Source organism: Sparus aurata, chromosome 10 (genome assembly GCF_900880675.1).
Source record: "Sparus aurata chromosome 10, fSpaAur1.1, whole genome shotgun sequence".
NCBI classification, from domain to species: Eukaryota; Metazoa; Chordata; class Actinopteri; order Spariformes; family Sparidae; genus Sparus; species Sparus aurata.
Genome location: NC_044196.1, coordinates 23,910,258 through 23,934,597, shown reverse-complemented (window position 1 = coordinate 23,934,597; position 24,340 = coordinate 23,910,258). Strand labels below are relative to the sequence as shown.

Here is a 24,340-nt window from a genome sequence, read left to right as displayed (position 1 = left end):
TACAGATATATACTATAGATATATATATATATATATATATATATATATATATATATATATATATATATATATATAGTTTTTTTGTTTTTTTTGTAATACAAACTGGAGTACTCCTCTTACTGGCTACCGCTAGATGGTCCACAGACTGGAGCCAAGATATGTTATTCCATCCCGGAGCTTTTTCACACTTACACTACTCACAATAAGTTAGGGATATTGTTATTTACATGAGTGCTTTTCCTATTTGGTTACTTTACTAATTATTACTAATAATGAATGAGAAGAAACACCATTTTCATTGGTTTAATATTTATTACCCCCAAAATTTAGACAATAACAAGGATAGCCCCAAATAACAAAAATTGACAATGTCAGTAGCGGGTGTTTCCACCATTTGCCGCAATGACAGCTTGACAGCGACGTCTCATGCTCCAACTTGGTGCGTCTCACCCCCTGCTATGTGCCTGTAGTGAAGAGGCTGCCTGTGACCACAAAGACAGTGAGGACATGGTCAGAGGACTGCTATGAGGCTCTGCAGGGCTGTTTTGAGGTGACTGACTGGGATGCACTCTGTGAGCCGCATGGAGAGGACATTGATGGGCTTACTGAGTGCATCACAGACTACATAAATTTCTGTGTGGACGGCATTGTCCCAGCAAGGACTGTATGTTGTTACCCAAACAACAAGCCTTGGGTAACTAAAGACATCAAAGCCATTCTCAACCGGAAGAAGAGGGCCTTCAGAGGTGGCAACAGGGAGGAGCTGAGGGCAATTCAGAGGGAGCTGAATACAAAGATCAAGGAGGCTAAGGACGGCTACAGGAGGAAGCTGGAGAGGAAACTCCAGCAGAACAACATGAGGGAGGTCTGGAGTGGTATGAGGACCATCACAGGATTTAGACCAACTAGCAGTGGAGCTGATGGCAGTGTGGCTAGAGCCAATGAGTTAAATCTGTTCTTCAACAGGTTTGACACTGCAGCACCGGCCCCTGCTGTCTCTCCTGCTGACTGTCTCCAGTCACCACCGCTTCTGACCTCCCCTCCACCTCCTGATAGCACCTCATCCAACTCTATGAGCCTCTCACACCCATCCCCCACTCCTCACACCTCTCCTGGCTCCCTTGTTACCTGCCCTCCTCTCACTATGGACTCCAAATCTCCCCTTCCTCAACCTGCACTGCTTACACCGCTTCATGTAAGGAGACAGCTGAGCAAACTCCCTGCCAGTAAGGCTGCAGGCCCTGACGGTGTCAGCCCACGGGTTCTCAGAGCCTGCGCCGAACAGCTCTGTGGAGTGCTTCACCGTGTCTTCGACATGAGCCTTAGCCTCCAGAGGGTCCCTGTGATATGGAAGACGTCCTGCCTCGTTCCTGTGCCAAAGACGCCGCAGGCCAGCGGTCTCTCGGACTACCGACCGGTGGCACTGACGTCTCATATCATGAAGACCCTGGAGAGACTCGTCCTGGATCAGCTCAGGCCTATGGTAAGGCCGCACCTGGATCCCCTCCAGTTCGCCTACCAGCCCCGGATTGGAGTTGAGGATGCCATCATTTACTTGCTGAACCGTGTCTACGCTCACCTGGACAAGCCGGGGAGCACTGTGAGGGTCACATTCTTTGACTTCTCCAGTGCTTTCAATACCATCAGGCCTGCTCTGCTGGGTGACAAGCTGACAGCGATGCTGGTGGATCCTCCCCTTGTGTCCTGGACTGTGGACTACCTCACTGGCCGACCTCAGTACGTGCGCCTGAGGCACTGTGTGTCTGATACAGTGGTCAGCAACACCGGAGCCCCACAAGGGACTGTCCTCTCTCCTTTCCTCTTCACCCTTTACAGCACGGACTTCAGCTACCAGACAGAGTCTTGCCATCTTCAGAAGTTTTCTGATGACTCTGCTGTAGTTGGTTGTATCAGCAAGGGTGAGGAGGCTGAGTACAGGGCTGTGATGGACAACTTTGTCTCATGGTGTGAGCTGAACCACCTGCAGCTTAACACAACAAAAACCAAAGAGCTGGTGGTGGATCTGAGGAGAACCAGGACACCAGTGACCCCAGTTTCCATCCTGGGGAATAACGTGGACATTGTTGAACACTACAAATATCTGGGGGTGTTTATTGACAATAAACTGGACTGGATTAAGAACACTGAAGTCCTCTACAAGAAGGGACAGAGCCGCCTCTATTTTCTGAGGAGGCTCCGCTCTTTTAACATCTGCCGGACGATGCTGAGGATGTTTTATGAGTCTGTGGTGGCCAGTGCTATTCTGTTTGCTGTGGTGTGCTGGGGCAGCAGACTGAGAGTAGCCGATGCTAACAGACTCAATAAACTGATCAGAAAGGCCAGTGACGTTGTGGGGGTGGAGCTGGACTCTTTGGCAGCAGTATCAGACAGGAGGATGCTGTCGAAGGTGCGGGCGATACTTCAGCATGTCTCTCACCCTCTCCACAACGCTCTGGTCGAACAGAGGAGCACCTTCAGCCAGAGACTGATTGCTCCTAAATGCACCACTGAGCGCCACAGGAAGTCATTCTTACCTGTGGCCATCAAACTGTACAACTCCTCCCTCTGATGATCAGACTCATTTGGCTATTTATAAAACAAAACAAACAAGATAACTATTCATTCTCATTTAACTTATAATGTTACAACCACTTCATTGTATATTGTATATATTTCAGTTTGTATACCATAGGCTACTATTTTATTATTTATTTGTATTTTATTGTCTACTTTGATATTTTATTTTATTTAATGTCTACTTCAATATTTTATGTTATTTACATCTTCATCTTATTGCTTGTTTCCATTCATGCTGTATTTCTATTTCTTCTTTACATGGAGCATTGGAACAAAAACAATTTCCCCCCGGGGATCAATAAAGTATTCTGAATCTGAATCTGAATGTTGTTCTGAGGCAATGCGTTCCACTCCTCCACAAGTGCTACATGCAGTTCTGCCAGGTCACGTGGGGGTGGGGTACGATCATCCAGTCTCTGCTTCAGCTGGTCCCAGACGTGCTCTATGGGGTTCAGGTCAGGGGACATTGCTGGCCATACCATATGAGGCACTCCGACTTCCTGAAGCTGAGCTGTGACAATTCTGGCACGATGTGGTGGAGCATTATCATCCATGAACAGAAAGTTGGGGGTGTGCTGGCGGAATTGGGGGATGATGATGGGTTCTATGTTGTCTCTTAAGGTAAGAACGTGCAGTGACTGAGCCATCTACAATAACCAAATCTGTTTTGCGCTGACTGGTGATGCCTGCCCAGACTGTTGCACCTCCTCCACCAAAGGGAACCCTGGGGACCATGTTGACCTCGGCGTATCGCTCACCTCGCCTTCTCCAGCAACGCTGACGACCATCATTTCTGTGCAAGGTGACCCGACACTCATCAGTGAACAGGACGGTAGACCACTACTGCATTGTCCAGGTCACATGGTCTTGTGCCCACAGCAAACGTTCACGGCGGTGTCTTGGTGTCAGTGGAGTCACCTGCAACGGACGTCTGGCATTCAAGCCAAAGCGGTGGAGTCGGTTTCGAATGGTTTGTCTGGAAACCCTAGTACCCCTCACATCTCGTAACTGGGCCTGCAGCTGTGTGGCAGTTGCATAGCGATGTCTGAGTGCATAGGTCCTTAGGTACTGGTCATCGTTGCGGTCTGTCACTCGTGGGGCTCCACTCCTGGGTCTGTCACGAAGTCTGCCAGTAGTTCTGTGTCTTGATGCAAGTCTGCTGATGACACTTTGAGACACACCAAGTTCACGAGCAACATCTGACTGCCTGCCACCGACCCGAAGGCGCGCTATGGCCAGGTGGCGCTGCTCGTCCGTTAAGTGACGTCATGTGTTCATGGCTGTTTGAATGATGAACTTGGAATGACTTACTGACAATACCAGCTTTTTATACCCACAGAATGTTGAAATTGATGCCACATTGAAAAGTGTTGTCTTTTAGTTTTTTGGTATTGGCCCCAATATGTAAGGCACACTGTACACAGTGAGACCATTACGTGGAAAACACAAAATGAGGTGTGTCTATCACCCCAATACAATTGCCTCCCTATCCCAAAACTCTCTGAAGTGAAACAAACACCGCATGTATGAAATCCACTGAGTCTCTCACAATATCCCTAACTTATTGTGAGTAGTGTATATTGATTCCAAATCTTTACGAGGAGACAAAGCTTTCTGTGCAAGAGTCCCTCAATTCTGCTCACAGGGTAGCAATAGCCTGCAATGCCTGGACATCCAGAGCTACAGTCTCATATGTGACCATTACAGCTCATTATGTCAGCAGTTTATGGAAGCTAATGTCCTACGTACTTCAGACGAGAGCTATGGATGATAGCCACACAAGCGCAAATATGTGTGAGTTTCTCAAAGCAATGGCAGACGAGTGGGGAATAGAGAAACACGCCCTGGTTCTCGTCACCGACAATGCTTCTAACATGAGTCCGGCTGCTGAGCTTGGCAACTTTTCTTTTAACAGTGAGACAGAGTGAGACTACATTTAAAACAAAGTAAAAATAATAATAATTTGGATATTACAGTTACACTATACAATATTGAAGGTGCTGTGAGGTGTTACTCAAAAGAGAAGTAAAATAATTCAGCAGCTGACTGATGTTAAATGGAAGATCAATAATCATTAATGATTGAAAATCGAATCGATAATCATTAATAATCGAAAATCGAGTTGTAATCGAATCGAGACTTCAATAATCGGAATCGAATTGAATCGGGAAATTGGGCTGATTAACCACCCCTATGTGAAACGTGTGATAAAAAGGTACATCTTATCTTATCTCATCTTAAACTTGAAATGTATTTTTTTTAAAACACCAGAATTTAATTCCATTGATAAGCAAATGTACACAGTATAATACCCCTAATTCTGGTACCACGGTATACTTTGAAACCCTTATACAATACAATAAGTGAGGTGTATTACCTTCCCCTATTGGCAGATATTGTATGTTATGGCACAATTTATCAGGAATGCACACTTGCACTTATTTGATTGACCAACACATGTTGTATTGGACTGCATCAGGAGAGGAGTCAAACTTAACATTTTTAAGGTTAAAGTCTGCATCAGGATGCCTGCTGTCCTTAAGCAGTAGTCTCACTGACACAAATAAGAAGGCAGCCAGTTTTGTCTGTCTGAACATGGCCTTCAGCCTCAGGCCACTATGTAGACACACTTTTATGTAATAACCTTTTACCGTCTGCAGTTAAATTCTTACTTTGCTTTTATTTCTTTCACTTCCTATTGCAAGCAGTTAATATTTTGTAAATCCCCTGTAAAGCACTTCATAAGAGATCAAAGGTCATCAATTTATCAGGTAAGGGAAAAGTGGTTCCAAGTGCTCAGTGGTGCGTTTACTTCAATTAATCAGACTTAGGCAAGAAATGTGTTAATTTAAAGAGTGTACTTGATCTTTGCCATCCACTACGATGCACAGGCCCACAGTCAGATATTAATGGACTTAGTGTAAAACAATGTGAGTATGCGTGTGTGTGAGAGAGAGAGTACGGCCACTAGATTGCACTTTCCTAATTTCAGGCGGGTGAGTAATTTGTTGCAAGCTGGAGGGGAGGGACTATATCGGTACATCTCTGTGGACTCCGCCCCTGCACTCAGCCACAGGAAACCCTGTCAGTGAGGGCAAGGGAGAGAGGGAGCGCGAGAGACTCAGAGATAGTGTGTGAGAGGGACAGTACCTTAAGCCACACCCCTTTTCTGTTAACCTCTCAACCCCCTCCCCCCTCCTCCCCCTGTCCGGCTAGGCCCTGCCAGACAAAGTAGGAAACCCTGTGTACTAAACCTGAGGTGCCCATCCCCCCTGCAACATGTATCCCCAACTACACACACACACACACACACACACACACAGGAAACCACATATACAGAGGGAGCGCTTAAAACACACACAGCATTACAGTAAGACGCTCCTCACACACACACACACACACACACATTCACACACACACTCTTCACATTGACAAAGACGCAAGGCAAGTCAGAATTAACCCGTTGTGTGCTGTGGCCCTCGGGGACAGATCAAGGGCCTTTTGTTCTGCACAAAGAATTGATGTGTGAGTAGAAGGATGAGGAAGAGGAGGGGAGCCATGATGAAAAAAAGTGAGCAGATAAAGTGAGGTTTAGTCCAAACAAGCAGCAGCAGAGAGATGCCGCTGGGCTCACTTCATCACTGTTACAGGGTCACAACGGGCCAAATCACACCAGACTGAAAGGACCAGAGCAGGCTCTGTTAGACACGTCATAGACATCGCTTTGTGTCTACTTCCAAATATGAACTCTGGACAATGTCTGGAGAATTTGTCCAGAATTGCCGTTTCACACATGAGGCACACAAGAAGACACTGAGCAAGTCAGATGTGCTCCCACCCACTGGAAATACTTGGTATTTGGTTTAGGTGCAGGGTCCCACATGAGTAGAGTGCGCAAGGGGAAGACTGTCCCGTATTGATGACTGTTTGTGTTGATAGAATAATACTTGTATTTGGATGTATCCACAATATCAACAAAAGAGTGGAGAGAAGTAGACAGGCAAGCAGAAAAGAATAGGAAGCAGCTACACTCCGGAACACACGCTCTTGCTTGTAGAGTTGTTCCGATTTCAATTCCAGTATCGTAAATGTTGCCGATTGTGCAGAAAATGCCAAAAATGCAGGTATTGCTATCAGTGAGTACATCAGTCTATGCTCCGATCTGATACCACATGATGTACTTGATATCAAGCATTTTTACTGCACCAATGTGGAGAAATTCAACAATAAAATTCCACATTTGTACCTCCAAGTGGCATATTTTCATATATTTCAGCTAGTGTAAAAACACTTTGCTCAACAATTCCTGGCTATGGGTGATATATCTGACTTCTACACAAGTGTTCTTACAGTAGCTCAAATATAATAATAATAAACTTTATTTCCATAGCACTTTTTAAAAGCAAGGTTTACAAAGTGCTTTGACCGACAAAGCAAAAATACAATTTACAATTACAAAGGATGATAAAATCGCTCGCATGAAATGGTTGAAATAACAGAGGTAATGATTCAAAATTGGTAAAGTAAAGATTTTTGATTAATGCCGGAGAGAAGAGAAGAAATATGGTCAAATATGCAATCTCCAGGTAGAAATATGGGACTTTCATTGTTGAATTTCTCCACATTGGTGCAGTAAAAATGCTTGATATCAAGTATAGTTGTAGTCTTAGATGTGTAAAAGTCAAATATACCATCAGTAGCCAGGGAATATTGAGCAACGTGTTTTTACAGTAGCTCAAATATATGAAAATATGCCACATGGAGAATCAAATATGGAACTTTTATTGTTGAATTTCTCCACATTGGTGCAATAAAAATGCTTGATATCAAGTATAGTTGTAGTCTTAAATGTGTAAAAGTCAAATATACCATCAGTAGCCAGGAAATATTTAGCAATGTGTTTTTACAGCACCTCAAATATGGTAAAATATACAATCTGGAGGCATAAATATGGGACTTTTATTTTGGCATTTCTCCACACTGGTGCAGTAAAGATACTTGATAGTAAGTGTGTTTTATTCATCATGGGCGCATGAAACACTTTAATGTAATATATTGTATTTCAAATGTAGGTTTGGATAATAGCTTACTGTTCATAATACCTTTATTTTGAAAACCGAAAGTAAATACGCTGTTTCTCCGCATTTACCATACTGCTGAGAATACTTGTACACTCGAAATTTAAGTGCGGCTGATTTGACCACGGAGCGTGACGGCCGGCTTGACTGCAGTTCACAGCACCGTCCTGTAAATGACAACATCCGGTCTCAGAATATGAAAACACAGGCCTTTTTTCCGTTTCTGTTTTCTAGTGATTTTATTTTTTGTTATATGAAATAGAAAATGAAAACAGGGTCTCTGCAGGTTTGAACAAGTCAAATTTAAGACTTTTTAAGACCTTTTTAAGACCATTTTGAACTAAATTTAAGACCTACACGAAGTACGAAAAAGTAAGGAAAAATGCGGTCCCAGAATTGCTTTAAACAAATAACCACATTTATTGCCATTCACAGAGCAGCTCAAACAATGGAGAATGGAGTGAATGAGTGTGTGTCAGGGTTATTATAGTTTTAACATTTTCATTAGTTTTTATTTTAATCTAGTTTTTCAGTTTGTTTTTTCATTTTAGTTTAGTTTCAATTAGTTTAACAAGTGATCTAAGTAGTTTAAGTATAGTTTTTATCAAGGAATTTAATTTGAGTTAACTATAATAACCCCGGTGTGTGCGCACACACACTTACACTGACACACACACGGTGTTCAAAATCGAAAGCACCTCCGCTTTCAATGTCGGAGTTGGGCCAAAGATGGTTTGAATGTTGCTTGACTGTTAGGTGGCAGAGGCAGTGCAGAGTTCGGGTCGAGCAGACTGTGAATCTCACCAACACATTTCCTCCAAACAAAAAAAAAAGAAAAAAAAAGGCGATGACGGAAGCGGTTAATGAACGTACATATTTAAGACCCGACTAAATGTAATTTAAGACCTATATGCAAAATATCAACGTATTTAAGACTTTTTAAGACTCCGCGGATACCCTGGAAAATCGAATCATTTTTTAAATTTTGCTCATTCCCTTTTGACCATGAAAAAGAAAAACGCCTTGTATTTCTATTTTAATTTTTGTATTTTAAAACGAAAATCAAATAACCACTAGTCTTTTTGTTTTTTAATACCCGTTTGTGAAAGGAAAATCGAATGACCAAACGATACACGGTCCGTGTATCTTTTGGTCATTCAATTTTCCTTTCAGAAACGGATTTGATTTTCGTTTTAGAATATAAAAATTAAAATACAAGGCGTTTTTCTTTTTCATGGTCAAAAAGGGATGAGCAAAATTATAAAAATGATTCGATTTTCATTTTCTATTTCATATAACAAAAAATAAAATCACTAGAAAACAGAAACGGAAAAAAGGTCTGTTTATTCATATTCTGAGACCGGATGTTGTCATTTACAGGACGGTGCTGTGTAGAAGAAACAGTAGACTAGTAGGCTACGGCGGGGCAATCTACCGTGACACATGGACATGGAACTGCGGTCAAGCCAGCCGTCACCCCGATCTCCGTGGTCAAATCAGCCGCACTTAAATTTTGAGTGTACAAGTATTCTCAGCATTATGGTAAATGCGGACTTTCGGTTTTCAAAATAAAGCTATTAAGAACAGTAAGCTATGAATCGAACCTACATTTAATAAAATATGTTACATTAAGGTGTTTCATGACCCCATGATGAATAAAAAACACTTAATATCAGGTATATTTACTGCACCAGTGTGAAAAATGCCAAAATAAAAGTCCCATATTTATGCCTCCAGTTTGCATATTTGACCATATTTGAGGCGCTGTAAAAACACTTTGCTCAATAATTCCTGGCTATGGATGGTATACTTGACTTTTACACATATAAGACTACACGCATACTTGATATCCAGCATTTTTACTGCACCAATATGGTTAAATTCAACAATAAAAGTCCCATATTTATACCTGCAGATTCCATATTTTCATATATTTGAGCTACTGTAAAAACACTTTGCTCAATATTTCCTTGATATTTGACATCTACACATAAGACTACAACTATACTTGATATCAAGGAGAAATTCAAAAATAAAAGTCCCATATTTATAATAATAAATAATAATGCATTTTATTTATAGGCGCCTTTTATGCCTGGAGATTGCATATTTGACCATATTTGAGCTACTGTAAGAACACTTGTCTATTAGTCAGATATATCACCCATAGCCAGGAATTTTTGAGCATAGCGTTTTTACAGTACGTCAAATATATGAAAATATGCCACTTGGAGGTACAAATGGGGAATTTTATTGTTGAATTTCTCCACATTGGTGCAGTAAAAATGCTGGATATCAAGTATAGTGGTAGTCTTAGATGTGTAGATGTCAAATATACCATCAGTAGCCAAGAAATATTGAGCAATGTGTTTTTACAGCACCTCAAATATGGTCAAATATGCAAACTGGAGGCATAAATATGGGACTTTTATTTTGGCATGTCTCTACACTAGTGCAGTAAAGATACTTGATATTAACTGTTTTTTTTTTCCATCATGGGCTCATGAAACACTTTAATGTAACATCTTATTTTAAATGTAGGTTCGAATTATAGCTTACTGTTCTTAATACCTTTATTTTGAAAACCGAAAGTAAATACGCTGTTTCTCCGCATTTACCATAAGAATACTTGTACACTCAAAATTTAAGTGCGGCTGATTTGACCACTGAGATCGGGGTGACGGCTTGACCGCAGTTCCATACTGCCACGGTAGATTACCCGGCAGTAGCCTACTAGCCTACTGTTTCTTCTACACAGCACCGTCCTGTAAATGACAACATCCGGTCTCAGAATATGAATAAACAGGCCTTTTTCCCGTTTCTGTTTTCTAGTAATGTTATTTTTTGTTATATGAAATAGAAAATGAAAATCGAATCATTTTTATAATTTCGCTCATCCTTTTTTGACCATGAAAAAGAAAAACGCCTTGTATTTCAATTTTAATTTTTATATTCTAAAACGAAAATCAAATAACCACTATTTTTTTGTTTTTTTAATACCCGTTGAAAGGAAAATCGAACGACCAAAAGATACACGGACCATACACGGACCGGAAATGCTTTTTCATTTTAAGGTCATCGCTGCATTATGTGAATCATAAATAAAATGAGTAATAAATCATCCAAATTGCATTTTCATTTTCTTCTTCAAGACTGCTCATTTTGTAACTTAATCAAAATGATAAAGAAAATTACATTTAAGATTTAATTTTTAAAAGATGCCCTAGCAAATAGTTACCAAAACTCAATTTGAAATGTCAAATTTGAAAATTAAAATGCATTTGCAAAAATGCTTTTTCATTTTAAGGTCATCGCTGCATTATGTGACTCATAAATAAAATGAGTAATAAATCATCCAAACGCATTTTCATTTTCTTCGTCAAGACTGCTAATTTTTTCACAAGCCCACCCCCCGCAAAATTTTTTCCAAAATTCAATTTGAATTCGCAATCCCAAGCGGCGCAGGAGAGTGACGTCAGCAGTCCGCTGTCACAAAAAAAAAACATGCTTCACCTCCGGTGGGCCGCCCTTCAAACCTACCAACAGACTTAGCATGTTTTCTGGGGGAAACCCTGAATATTGTTCAAGTAATTGGCTGAAGGAAGTATATGAATCAAAATTTTCCAACAGAGCCCCGCCCACTTCAAACCACTGAGCATTGTTAACAACAAATATAGAAATCTCTACAGAAATGACCAAAACTGTTCAAATTTTCCATCTTATGTCCATGTATGACCCCATCCCCTACTGCTAGCAGCTGAATAATCTGATGGATCTGTTAAGCTGCATTAAAACATAAAGACATTTATTTTTTACTGTTTTGGTTAAACTCTGTTAATGTATTAGCAAACTCTTGATAGGCAAAGCCATGTTTGTAAGATAAGTGGACTTAGTCTTGTAAAAAGAATAAAAACCTAAAAAAAAGGATAAAAATATGTATCTGACACACTAAACAGCTACAGACTTTATACACCTCATGTTCCAAAGTTTTTGAATCCAAATGAAAAAGTATGGCTGGATGATATGGCATTCAAATAATATCGCAATATTTTAGCTATATCACAGTATGTGATGTATATCCTTGTATTTTGATATATTTTACTTGATAAATGCTAATACCACAGTATTTTGGACCAAATAGCTATAAACTCTTAATAGGCAAAGCCATATTTGTAAGATAAGACAACTCAGTCTAAAAGAATAAAAACCTTAAAAAAAATATAGAATTGTGTGATTACTATAATGTGTCTCACTTGTCTTGTGTTGCATCATTTAATAGTATATATATTTACTATATTTTTAAAATATAACATTATTGTGTTTAATCAAATCTTAGACCTGTCCACAAATGACCAGTGAACAAATATTTAGCATCTGTGTGTGGTGGGTACTATGAAAAAGCTGCATTAATGCATCCATTTTGAGATGCATTGAGAGGTGTGTGTGTGTGGGGATGTCTTTGTCTGGAGCACTGCGGCCCAGGAGGAGAAAGGAGGGGATAATGAGTAAATGTGATCAGGCTTCAGTAGTCTGAATGCCATTAGCACCATCCCACTACCTCCACCCTCCCACCTCCTTGGCTCTCTGATCTCACACTCGCACTTATCCCCACCCATCCAATTTGAACTAGCCTGATTTCAACACATACAAAATATAATGCCCATATATTAATATATAATGATAATATACATCTATATAAAGACCGAAAAAACACAGCTGTCTCTTCAAGTACTCCTTTTACAAATAAGCTTAAGTGAAAAGTGCTGGTGTTACTTTAACTGTGCAAGCAGATGCAATTTACAATATAAATGCTGAGGAGGTGCTTTGAGGGTTTTATGTAAAACTCAATGAGGAATAGGTTCATTACTGTATACAACAGAGGGGAATTGAGAGGGTTAGACTCCCTGGTTGCTACTTACTTGCATTACTGTCAGCCAGGGTGTTGAGGTTGCCTGAGATGTCTCTCCTCCTAAAGAGACACACCACCTTCGCCTCCACATTTCCATTGGCTGTCTGCAAATGGAGAGTCAGTGGGTACAAGTTAGCATTAAAGTAAAGCACTCGTTTAACCACCTCTTTTGTAGCTATAATAAATTTCTGTCTCTTTAGTCATGTTGATATGGTTTAATTCACTGCTCATAAGGACAAGAAGAAAATAAGGGTAAAATCACACAGATGTTGAACTCAGAAGCACAGATTTTCTCAAGGGCAACAAATATTAGAGTCACCAATTCAGTATCTGAAAGAATGTGAAATATGGTCACAATCTCTGTGTTCAGCACTTAACGTGATTTTTGACTAGGGATGTCCAGATCAGGTTTTTTTCACCCCGATCCGGATCCGAGTCCTTTAACTTTTAGCACGGTTAGACAATAAGGGAAATCTGAAGATCACTGGCCCCACCGTTATAACCACTGGCCCAGGACAATGTCAGGTATCGACCCCCATAAAAACGAGATCGAATATATCCCAGCCAATTCCTGCGGTCTAGCCATCAAGGCTGGAACTTTCTATGATACCAATACTAGTAAATTTCCATGATTCTCGATACTTATTCGGTACCACAATTTAAAAAAAAAAAAAAATTCATTAGGCTACTTTATTTAATAAATAAATGAATAACTGTTTCACATCAAACTTGTTTTTAAGCTCCACTGTGCTTTAACAATAAAGTAAAAACAGAGTTAAAATGGTAAATATGCCTCAACACAAACGGAAAGTCATGTAGTCATTACTTTTATCTTCCAGTAGTTCAATGATAGAACTGTTGTTCTCATTCATTCACTTTTAGGCTGCTTCCACAGACTGATGCAAATCTAACTCATTGTTTCATTTTTCAGCTCTATTTTGTGTTTAAACAAGTTTGTTTTTTCTCTGCTTCAAACCATGGATGTATTATGGTCTAAACGCGCACCACCGCTGTGGCGCACACCAAGCAGCTGGAGCGGCACGAGGATCGGCCGCATTCACATAAACGGACCGCGAGCTCGACTGTAGCCGCTGCCGCACCGAGACCCAGCGCGTGCTCTGGCCCGCGTGTAACGTCCGCATCGGTCTCAACAGGACTCGACACGACGCGCGCTGAGGGCAAAGTTTCACGGTACCGAAAAAAAGGTTCTTATCGGTTCTAGTGACAACCTTCAATCAGCAGCAGTGAGCGAGCTGCACGCGTTCCTCAGGAGCAAGCGAGCTGTGCACACTGCAGTTGCTTGCAGGTGGTGTGCTGACGTCCCAGGGCACAGCGCTCGCTGCGCACAGATTATTTTTCAGGCATTATTTTTCACTGGCCCCACCGAGCCAGTGCTTGGAGCGTTCTGGTGGCCCTGACAGTTTTAAAAGTACATCCGGGCCACCGGGCCATTTATACTGTCGATCCCTGTTTAGTATCTGCCGATACCGAGTCCTGATCCGATACTTAGCCTTAACTAATATGTTCCTGGATAATACTGCATTAAGAAAGAAAGTACCTGCATCCAAGCTCTTCCATAATATTTTTTATTTTGTTAAAACAAAGTATATATTTTCATATGGCTCTTTCTTATTCTGCATATGCTATTGCAACATTGGCCTACCACCTTCCTTGTGTTAGCAGGTGAGTCTGTGACGCTGCACTGTGACAGCAGTCCCTCGTCTAAGAGTGTGCGCAAGACGCAGCCCACGCTTGGTACCTCCATATCATCCATTGCTTTTTTCATATTCCTTACGTTGTCACGTAAAATGACGTGGACGCGTTGCTTGTCTATTTCACACACGTTCAACATCTCCTCGAATACCTGTTTTACATGCTCTGCTGTATGAGACCCATGAAACTAGTGATACGGGCACGTTGTAACTCTAAAGTGGAGTCAATGTAATGTAATGCCGAGATCGTAGAGCATACCGGGGATTCAGAAACTACAGGTGATGAAGAGAGCCCTGATTCTCTACCACGGAGATGAGCTGGTTATTCAGAGCGATTCATTTGATTACCTTCTCTGTAATATATTAGGCCATGTCACTGACTCAAGGATATTTGTCTTTCCTTTTGAGAGTATCCAGGAGATTTTGTTGCTTTGGTGCCTTTGCCTGTATTGCTTGAGTGAACTCGCTGTTTAACTTTGAGTGTTTTCATTTTTTATATGCCTTATCAAATGAGTAGTATCAAGTGCAGCTCTTCTGTTACCCCTCCGCGCAGCGGTCATATTGCAGATGTTACATGTCGGAGACATTTTATCCACAGGTTTGCCAGAGTACCATTATGCACATGTCTGCGTTCTGCCACAAAGTGTGCTTTGTTCAAAATTGCAGATCGGTGAAAAAAATGCCTATATCGCCCCGATCCCGATCCTGCAGATCAGATCGGGACATCCCTACCTTTGACCTTTTGAATCAGGATACACAGACTGTGGCTGGGTGGCTGTTTTATTTTTGTATCCTTTGGGATCTGTGCAGACATCTCACTTCACTAGCCCTTTTCACACAGAGAAGCCGCATTATTGCCGTGGTGGCAGTTTGCCAATTCTCTGCTCCTCCTTGTTCACACAGAGCCAAGCAGCTCCGCCTTAAAAACGAATTGCTGTGTAATTCACACAGAAAGCCGGCACTGCAGCTCCTAAAGAGGCATTGCGGTACACGTCATGATTATGACATCTGTGTTTTTTCCCCATGGTGTTTCCCCAGGTGTCCCCCTGTTAATCTAAACTGTACCCACTGACTGCTTATAATCTTATGGATGATGTTATAATGTGTTATGGGTGTCACGATTTTAAATCGAAATCGACAGAAATTAGGTCACAATCTCAATCTTAGAATTAAAAAAAGGAATCATCTATGCTGCCAGGCCCCCATGTCACGTCCGGTCGGCTTCCCAAGCGGAAAAAAACACACATGTTAATATTGCTGCCAGTCAACCTCCTCTAACTTAGCTACTAGCTAAGCCAGTAGCTATTAGCTACAGCTAGTCAGACGATAGCATGGTGTTACATCATTCCTGTTCGGCTCCCGGACCGTGGTCGGGAAGCACAGGGGAGATGATTTCGTCCAGGGCCGAAGTCTGTAGCCTCATTCACACTGCCGTTTGCATGCGGGGATCCTGCGCCAATTCTCCGCACCCTCCTTTGTGTGAAAGTTTCAGATGCGGAGAGGGGGGAAATTTCGCTCCGGCGCTGATCTGCCTCTGGAGGTAGTATCAGGGCCGCATTATTGGTGAGCCGTCCCAGTGTGAACGGATAATCCAGAGGTGCGGAGCGGGGGCGTGTCGGTCGTGCAGTCTTATAACTGCACAGGTCCAGAGCCATCAGGCTCTATAACACATCACTGGGGAGGGGAGGGAGAGGAGTTGTGGAACGAGGGGAATGATGATGTCCTGCACATGTATGCACTTTCCACTGCAATCCTGCATTTTCATTACCATGGGCTATTTATTGTCACTGTTTTTATTGTTTATATGATTTATTTATTACCTTGAATTTCTTTATTCTTAACTATCCTTTCTATGCACTAATTTTATGATCTGTTGTCTTGTTGTTGAATGATGATGTCTATCGTGCAGCTGAGAAACTGAATTTCCCTCGGGATAAATAAAGTATCTATCTATCTATCTATCTATCTATCTATCTATCTATCTATCTATCTATCTATGTCCTTCACTCAACTATATACAGAGAAATGTCCCACAAAGCAACATTACAGGACCAAACAAAAGTAACGTAGTAACTGTCTTTTGCGAATTATATGAGGAAAAAAATACCACAGCTGTACGTGGAGAAGCGTCCGTCCTCCCGTCTGTCCTACCGACTCTTTGTCACATTTCTGCCCGAAAACAGCGTCTGTCACCGGCAAAAAACTTTAACTCACCGAGTGTTTGTGATGAAAATAAATCACAGCGACCGTCAGGAAAACAGCATCCATATGATTATAAACTGTATGCGGGTTTAGACTAACAGGGGGAACACCTGGGAAACACCGACGTCATCAACATGACCTGTACCGTCACGCCTCTTTAAGAGCCGCAGCGCTGGCTTTCTGTGAGATTTACACACGTGAAGGCGGAGATGCTTCGCTCTGTGTGAATCGCCATCGGTGGAGAACTGGTGAACCACCGCTCTGGAGATAATGCGGAGAGGCTATGTAAAAAGGGCTTGTGTTTACCTTCGGGGTGAACCCCTTTCACGTGTTAAGCTGATCGGGAAATAATACCAGGGAGCTTTGCTGTATGTTGAGGAGCCGTCGCATTCATTGACAGCAAAACTGCAGCCGATATTGTACACTTTATTGCTGTCGCTACTACTGCTACTCCTTTCGCTTCTCCTTCCTCTCCCATTCATTCACTGTCCGGATGTACGCACGCTCCCTCACCCTTGCTCGCCCACTCACACCTTACGCACCTTACGCACACACACCTCACGCACCGCCCTATTCCTGAAAGGGGCTATGCCACTCTTACAACAATGGCAACTGCAGATGGCAGGTTATTTTCTTTAAGCTTCCAACTGACTGAAGATATAAGTTATTGTTACATTATGTTGTTAATAAATGTTTTAAATTTGACAATGTAATGTGGTACAATGCGAACAAAGGTCAGATATTATATTGCAATAAAGTCTAGTCTAAAAATGGCATAGCAACCTGTGCTTTAAAAAAAATAATAAATGTAAAAATCGAGAATCGAATCGAACCATGACCTTAGAATCACACCAAACACCAAAGTTACGTTTTGTGCTCTAAATTACATAATTAAATAATCGCCATTAGTAAACGGGATGCTGTCTGACTGTCACTCGCAAGGACGGAGGCTGTTTCCTCGGGGAAAGTTCACTGAAGTCGGGAGGGCTGACCGTCGCGGTCACTTTCTTCAACACAATCACTTGGTGAGTTAAAGTTTTTTGCCGGTGACAAACGATATTTTTCGGGCAGAAATGTGACTGAGAGTTGGTAGGACAGGCAGGAGGACAGATGCTTCTCCGCGTACAGCTGCAGTATGTCTTTCTTCATAGAAGTTGCCAAAGACAGTTACTACGTTACTTTTGTCTGGTCATGTAACTTGATTATGTAAGTTGAGTGAAGGACCTGTGTAGTTATCACACTGTCAGACCGACACACCCTCGATACACGCAGCCGGCTTATCCATTCACACCGGTTCGGTTAGCCAATACTGCGCCTCTGCGATATTTTACTCCACGCTACCTCCGAGACTTTCACACAGAGGCGGATGCGGAGAATTGGTGCAGGATCCCTGCATTCAAATGACAGTGTGAATGGGGCTACTGACGTCACACGTTCCATTCAAGCTGTCCTTTGAGTGTGGAGATCCTGCGCCAAATCTAACAATTAATTTTTTAGTTACTGATTATTTCACATGACTTTGTTTTGCTATGTGTTGCTCCTTGGTGCTTGCGCTGCTGTTGCTGCATGCCACCGCCATTGCTGTTGATTGAATTCTTCTTCTTCCGTTTTAAACTATGGAGTCTATAGCGTTTGGCGACTAGCGTTCTGGTGCATTACCGCTGCCACTGCACTGGAGTTTATCTAGTAGCCTAGTTGTTTGCATAGACCTAAAAGAAATGGACAGATAGACTCTGTCTATCTAGCGTCTTGTACGGTTATTTCCCTACTGTGCCACCGAAGGACGCAGGCATAATTTTGTCATGCTAAAAATTCTGATATAAACATGTCAGCAGGTACATGTTTATATCAACGACGGAGAACCGCCACTGCAGTGATATTGTGCCGTCTCTGTGTGAAAAGGGCTACACATTATCTCTCTCTCTCTCTCTCACTCACACACACACACACACACACACACACACACACACACACACAAACACACACAGGTTTTATCATGAAGACTATGATATGTCACCACCCTTAGGTTTTGTGCATTGATAAAGGGTTTCATTCCTCCTGGATTGACTGATCATGAGAAGGGAGAGCAGCAGCAGCACACTCACAGAGTGCTTCCCTCCACATTCCAGCCTGGAGCAGGAGAGCTGGTCACTCTCTCTCTTACTATCCATTCATTGTGCTCTGCAGCCATTACCACTCAGGACGATGCAGTCCTCCTGGGGCTCTGCACAAGCCCTTCAATGTAAGAGTGTTATATAAATGAGCTTAATCCTTTGACTGGGAAACAAGCCTGTGTCATATGCTGCTGCTGCTGTTACATAAGTGGCTCCTGTACCAGTGTCCTGTCATTACAGTGGCTGCGGTGTACCAACAGTATGGTGAATGGTACATGTGTTAGTATTGGTACAGTATAACCACTGGAACTTGACACAACACTCCCAAGTATGTCAGGACAACTTTTTAATGGAAACAAATTACTTGAAAGAAGAAAGAGAGACAACCAACCTTGTTGAGCTCTTCTATTCTGCGGATCAGGTAAGGGTTGCTGGAGGAGTTCTCAAAGTACACGTAATCTGGAAAAAAAAACAACAGGGAAAAAGTTAACACTTATGTTGTGCACACAATCTTCCGTGTGACCATACCCCATAAATTAATATAAGGCAACTATTCTTCTAACGAAACTAAAGCAGCCCCAGATACACGTCGAGTTGAACCTCTGATGGTTCAGTTCAAGTCTCCTCTGGACAGACACAACACATTTCCAATAGAGAATCTCATCAGTTCTGTGGCTGTAATGACACAACAGATAAGATTTTGTCTAACCTGATGGACAGGAACCCATGAAACACAGCTTTAATTGTTAGCCTGTCCATACAGTACAGATAAGCTGTTAGGAGAGCTAGACTCTGCCAGCTCAGTAAATGGACTGGTGTAATGTGAACCCCAAGAAAAGCTCTTCTTCCAGGCTGCACACTGACTTCATGATATATAATCAAATAATGTCATGTAGGTAATTCCTGCAGAGTGTTACCTAAAGCAAGTAGTAGTGCTCAAATTAGATGTTTCACTTTCACTACTACGTAACATTTCCCCCAGTCCTGTGATTGCCATGTTACATTTCACATTGTCATTTTTTCCCAAAATGTACCATTAAAATCGTTTTTTATGGTCATGATCTTAATACTAGCCTGAAGAAGAAAACAAGACAGAACAAAGATCCTACTGACACTTTTGGAGTACTACTGGAGTACTATTTTGAAAATCTGGGATGAGTAGTTCTTGGCCTATGTTACCTTTAGCTGCCAACTAACTACACCATGTAATCTGACTGAAGAGGTAACAACAAACGCTGAAAACCAATTGTCATGCAATGTTTTTGTGACACAAGCAAGCACTGACATGCTCCTAAGGTTCTTTCAATTGCAGAAAAAAAACTACTTCTTCTCCCTGTGGTGGCGTTTTGATTACTGGAAGTACTGCGTCTGGTTTAGGTGCTGTACCCAGGAGTCATGACTGGGTCAAGCATAAAGGAAGTGGGACATGATAAGGCTTCTGACTATGGGTGGGACAAAAAATATCACAATATTACAGGAGAGGCACAAATTGTGGTTACAGTTATTAGGCCCGTCACAATAACAAATTTTGCTGGACAATAAATTGTCCCAGAAATGATTGCAATAAACGATAATATTGTCGTTTTGAGGCCATTTTTCAACTAATATAATGATACTGGCATAATAATGCAAGTACACCATTTCAAAGAGCAATAAAATGTTATTTCTAAAGAATATTTAACATTGGTACCGGAATGGGAAGAAGACATTTTAAATATCCAAAATAAATAAACAAAACAACCAGAAACAATAAATAAAATGGACTCTCAGTCTCTGTAACTAAAAACTTTCATTAAAACACAACCAAAAACAATATGCCTAACACTTTAGTACGTCGTCTTTCACGCTGTACAGTTGTGGAATTGCCGTTTGTGACAGGCAAATTGTACTGGCTGTCAAATGTTTGCAGCATTTGTCGAAATGCCGGCTCTTTAGCGATGTCGCGAACTACACTGTGAGTACGCACCATTTTGCACTGTCCTGTTTGTATTTTGTTTGTCGACTAAAGGCCCCAGTGATTGTGGACTGTTGGAAAGACGGAGACAGCCCCTCTGTAGCTTTAGTTGTAGTTTTTTTTCCCCGCTGGGAAAACTGCATCGGATGATTATGCTTTAGGTACAGATACATGTTTGTTGTATTGCCACTTTTAGTGAGAGGCTTTTAGTTGCTACTGTTTTACAACAAAGGCGACATACCGGCTTGTCCAGGTTAAGTTGTCAAGACTTCTGTTTCTTAAATTATTCTATTATTATTTATTTTGTCTATAATAATTTCTGCAAGGGTTTCTGTACCTGTTCATTTTATTTTGAAAAGTTCCATTTTATTTTGAAAAGTCGTTTGTACGTCCGTGTTACGTTCGGTTTTGGTTGATCACGGCAGTAGCTTACATCCAGGCGGTGTATGGAGCACACAGCTAATTGGTTTATGACCTGTGGTCATTTGGATATAAAATAAAAATAAGACAAAAGACAATGGTTCACCACGGTCATTCGGTTTGAATCCGAAGTGCTCCAACACTGCAGCTGTCGCGTTCGGCTGACAAGAGGCTTCACGTGAGAGACACGAGCAAAACAAACAAGCATGCAAATGGAAATTAACGAGGCTGGCAAAATTATCGAGCTCATTTTTATTTATCATACGATTAACTGATTTATTGATTATCATGACCGGCCTAACAGTTATCAGTATCCTCCATCTCCGCCATGCTGCTTTGCCTCTGTTTACTCCCGAGCGACCGGTGCCGGAAACGAGTCCTTGCGGGTGACGTAAAAATGCTACCACAAAGCAGTAGCGTTGCTGCAGTTACATTCGCTTTCATACAATAAACTTGTTTTGATCTCAAAATGTCGATATTCTATGGAGGACCAAACCTGACATAAGTATAAATAAATAAATAAATGCATAAATAAATAAATACATACATAAATGCATAAATAAATAAATGTATAAATAAATACATGCATAAATAAATAAATGAATAAATAAATAAATGCTTAAATAAATGTATAAATAAATAAATAAATAAATAAAAGTATAAATAAAAGAATAAATGCTTTTTATTTATTTCTACATTTCTGTTCACCTACATGTATTTATTTCTGTATTTCTGTTCACCTACATTTATTTATTTCTGTATTTCTGTATTTCTGTTAACCTACATATATTTATTTCTGTATTTCTGTGTCCCTATGTAAATGAGGAGGTAGGAGGTCCTAACCTCAGTCAAGAGCATGATTGGTCAAATCGCAGAGCCAGACAAAAGCAAACGATTCCTGATCTCAAGGCTCGCTCTCTGTAACGTTGTAAAACAGCTCCAGTTAGCTTAATGGCCTCGACCAGTGTGACAGGTTAACTGGCGTTCATTTTAACTTGCGAGGGTCCCAGATGTGCTGGTGGTGTGGTTTGAGAATCCTGTCTGGAGAGCCATGTCCGCTAACCAGGAAAAACATTCTGCTCATCGCTCCAAGTCATGTATATGTGTATTCGTTTTGACGTGGCTTGAACACTTCTATCCACATGGAGAAGCCGGGGCTGCGACTTGCAAACCACTGCTAGACGAGCGCTACAGAGCACAAATCGTCCAAAGGTTCATGTTGTCGGTCTCATATCTTTGTCGTGATCGCTGTACTCTCAAACAACTCATGTGTGGAACAGTATTAAGCATTTGTTCACGCCGAGCGACTCGAGAGCGGCGTGGACGCCGCTGTTAGCAGTTAGCTGTTAGCTTTTAGCTGCTCGCTGTAGCGCTAAGAGCGTAGCGTCCAGGTTAACTGTTGACACATGTTACCACCGAGAGTGAGATACATGTCTGGGCTTTCCTATGAACCATTGTCGCTACTGGTGTTTGTATCACAGGTTGATCTGGACGTCTCACGATTTGCCACAGCTGATTGACCTCACGCTGAGCTCGGGCTGGATGTCAACGTACTCTGCAGACTGTTTGACCAGCAGGCTGTATGACAGTGTACAGTTTTCACACTGACTTAGCTTCAGCTTAATAACGATGTATGCGGCTCGGAACGATGGCTTTAAGCGACCATTTGAACAGTGCGGAATGAAAAATGCCTGATGGTAACCGGTGTCACAAGGTAACCTGGACGCTGCGCTACAGCGAGCAGCTAACAGCTAACATAAGAGCTAAAAGGGGTCTCCACTCCGCTCTCGAGCCGCTCGGCGTGAACAAATGCCTCAGCCTGTTCCACCCATGAGTTATTTGAGAGTACAGACATTCACGACAAAGATATGAGACCGAATACATGCACTTTTGGACGATTTGTGCTCTGTAGCGCTCATCTAGAATACACATATACATGACTTGGAGCGATGAGCAGAATGTTTTTCCTGGTTAGCGGACATGGCCGAGCTGAGGACCCCTCTCTCTCCAGACGGGATTCTCAAACCACACCACCAGCACACCTGGAACCCTCGCAAGTTAAAATGAACGCCAGTCAAATTCATAACTAAACCAGAGCTACATGAACAAATGTCAACAACTGCAGCTAACAGTTAGCTGAGCGGGCTTGCTGGTAGCCAGCAACATTCCTGTACAGTGTACAGGAATCAGCGCTGCTAGTAAGGCAGAAGTAGTAGACCCTCATCGAGCACACTCCTGTAACCAATCATGCTCTTGACTGAGGTTAGGACCTCCTACCTCCTCATTTACATATGGACACAGAAATACAGAAATAAATATATGTAGGTGAACAGAAATACAGAAATAAATAAATGTAGGTGAACAGAAATACAGAAATAAATACATGTAGGTGAACAGAAATGTAGAAATAAATAAAAAGCATTTATTCTTTTATTTATACTTTTATTTATTTATACATTTATTTCAGCATGTATTTATTTATTCCTCCTTGAACCGGCACCTTATCGTGGTGGAGGGGTTTGAGCACCTGAATGATCCGAGGAGCTATGTTGTCCGGGGCTTAATGCCCCTGGTAGGGTCTCCCAAGGCAAACAGGTCCTAGGTGACGGGTCAGACTAAGATCGGTTCACTCGCCCCTGATGAAAGTCATACTACCAAGGACGTGCACGTCGCCCGGATCGGCGTCACCGGGGCCCCACCCTGGAGCCAGGCCCGGGGTTGGGGCTCGCAGGCGAGCGCCTGGTGGCCGGGTCTCTGCCCACGGGACCCGGCCGGGCGCAGCCCGAACGAGCAACGTGGGCCCGCCCTCCCGTGGGCTCACCACTCGCGGGAGGGTTCAGAAGGGGCCGGTGCAGAGGGATATGGGTGGCGGTCGTGGGCGGGGGCCCCGGCGGCCCGATCCCCGGATGGTGACTCTAGCCATGGGGACATGGAATGTCACCTCACTGGGGGGGAAAGAGCCTGAGCTGGTGCGGGAGGTTGAGCGGTACCGACTAGAAATAGTCGGTCTCACCTCCACGCACAGCCTGGGCTCTGGAACCCAACTCCTTGAGAGAGGCTGGACTCTCTTCCACTCTGGAGTTGCCCGCGGCGAGAGGCGGCGAGCTGGTGTAGGCTTGCTTATAGCCCCCCAGCTCAGCCGCCATGTGTTGGAGTTCTCCCCGGTGAACGAGAGGGTCGTTTCCCTGCGCCTTCGGGTCGGGGATAGGGCTCTCACCGTTGTCTCGGCTTATGGGCCGAACAGCGGTGCAGAGTACCCGGCCTTCTTGGAGTCCCTGGGAGGGGTACTGGAGAGTGCTCCAACCGGGGACTCCGTCGTTCTCCTGGGGGACTTCAACGCCCACGTGGGCGATGACAGTGTTACCTGGAGGGGT

General features: G+C 42.5%; 1 protein-coding gene across 2 annotated transcripts in view; it reads right to left on the bottom strand.

The window, feature by feature from the left end:
• The window catches only part of mta2 (metastasis associated 1 family, member 2), a 50,813-nt gene that overhangs the window by 14,261 nt on the left and 12,212 nt on the right, over window positions 1-24,340 (bottom strand). For both annotated transcript variants that reach the window (XR_003985534.1, XM_030430413.1), the window contains exons 2-3: window positions 18,984-19,051; window positions 12,575-12,668 (exon numbers count right to left, since the gene is read on the bottom strand). Coding sequence is in view for 1 of the 2 variants with exons in the window: in XM_030430413.1 (XP_030286273.1) it covers window positions 12,575-12,668; window positions 18,984-19,051 (162 nt within the window). In the remaining variant the exon portion in view is untranslated. The remainder of the gene's footprint in view (window positions 1-12,574; window positions 12,669-18,983; window positions 19,052-24,340) is intronic.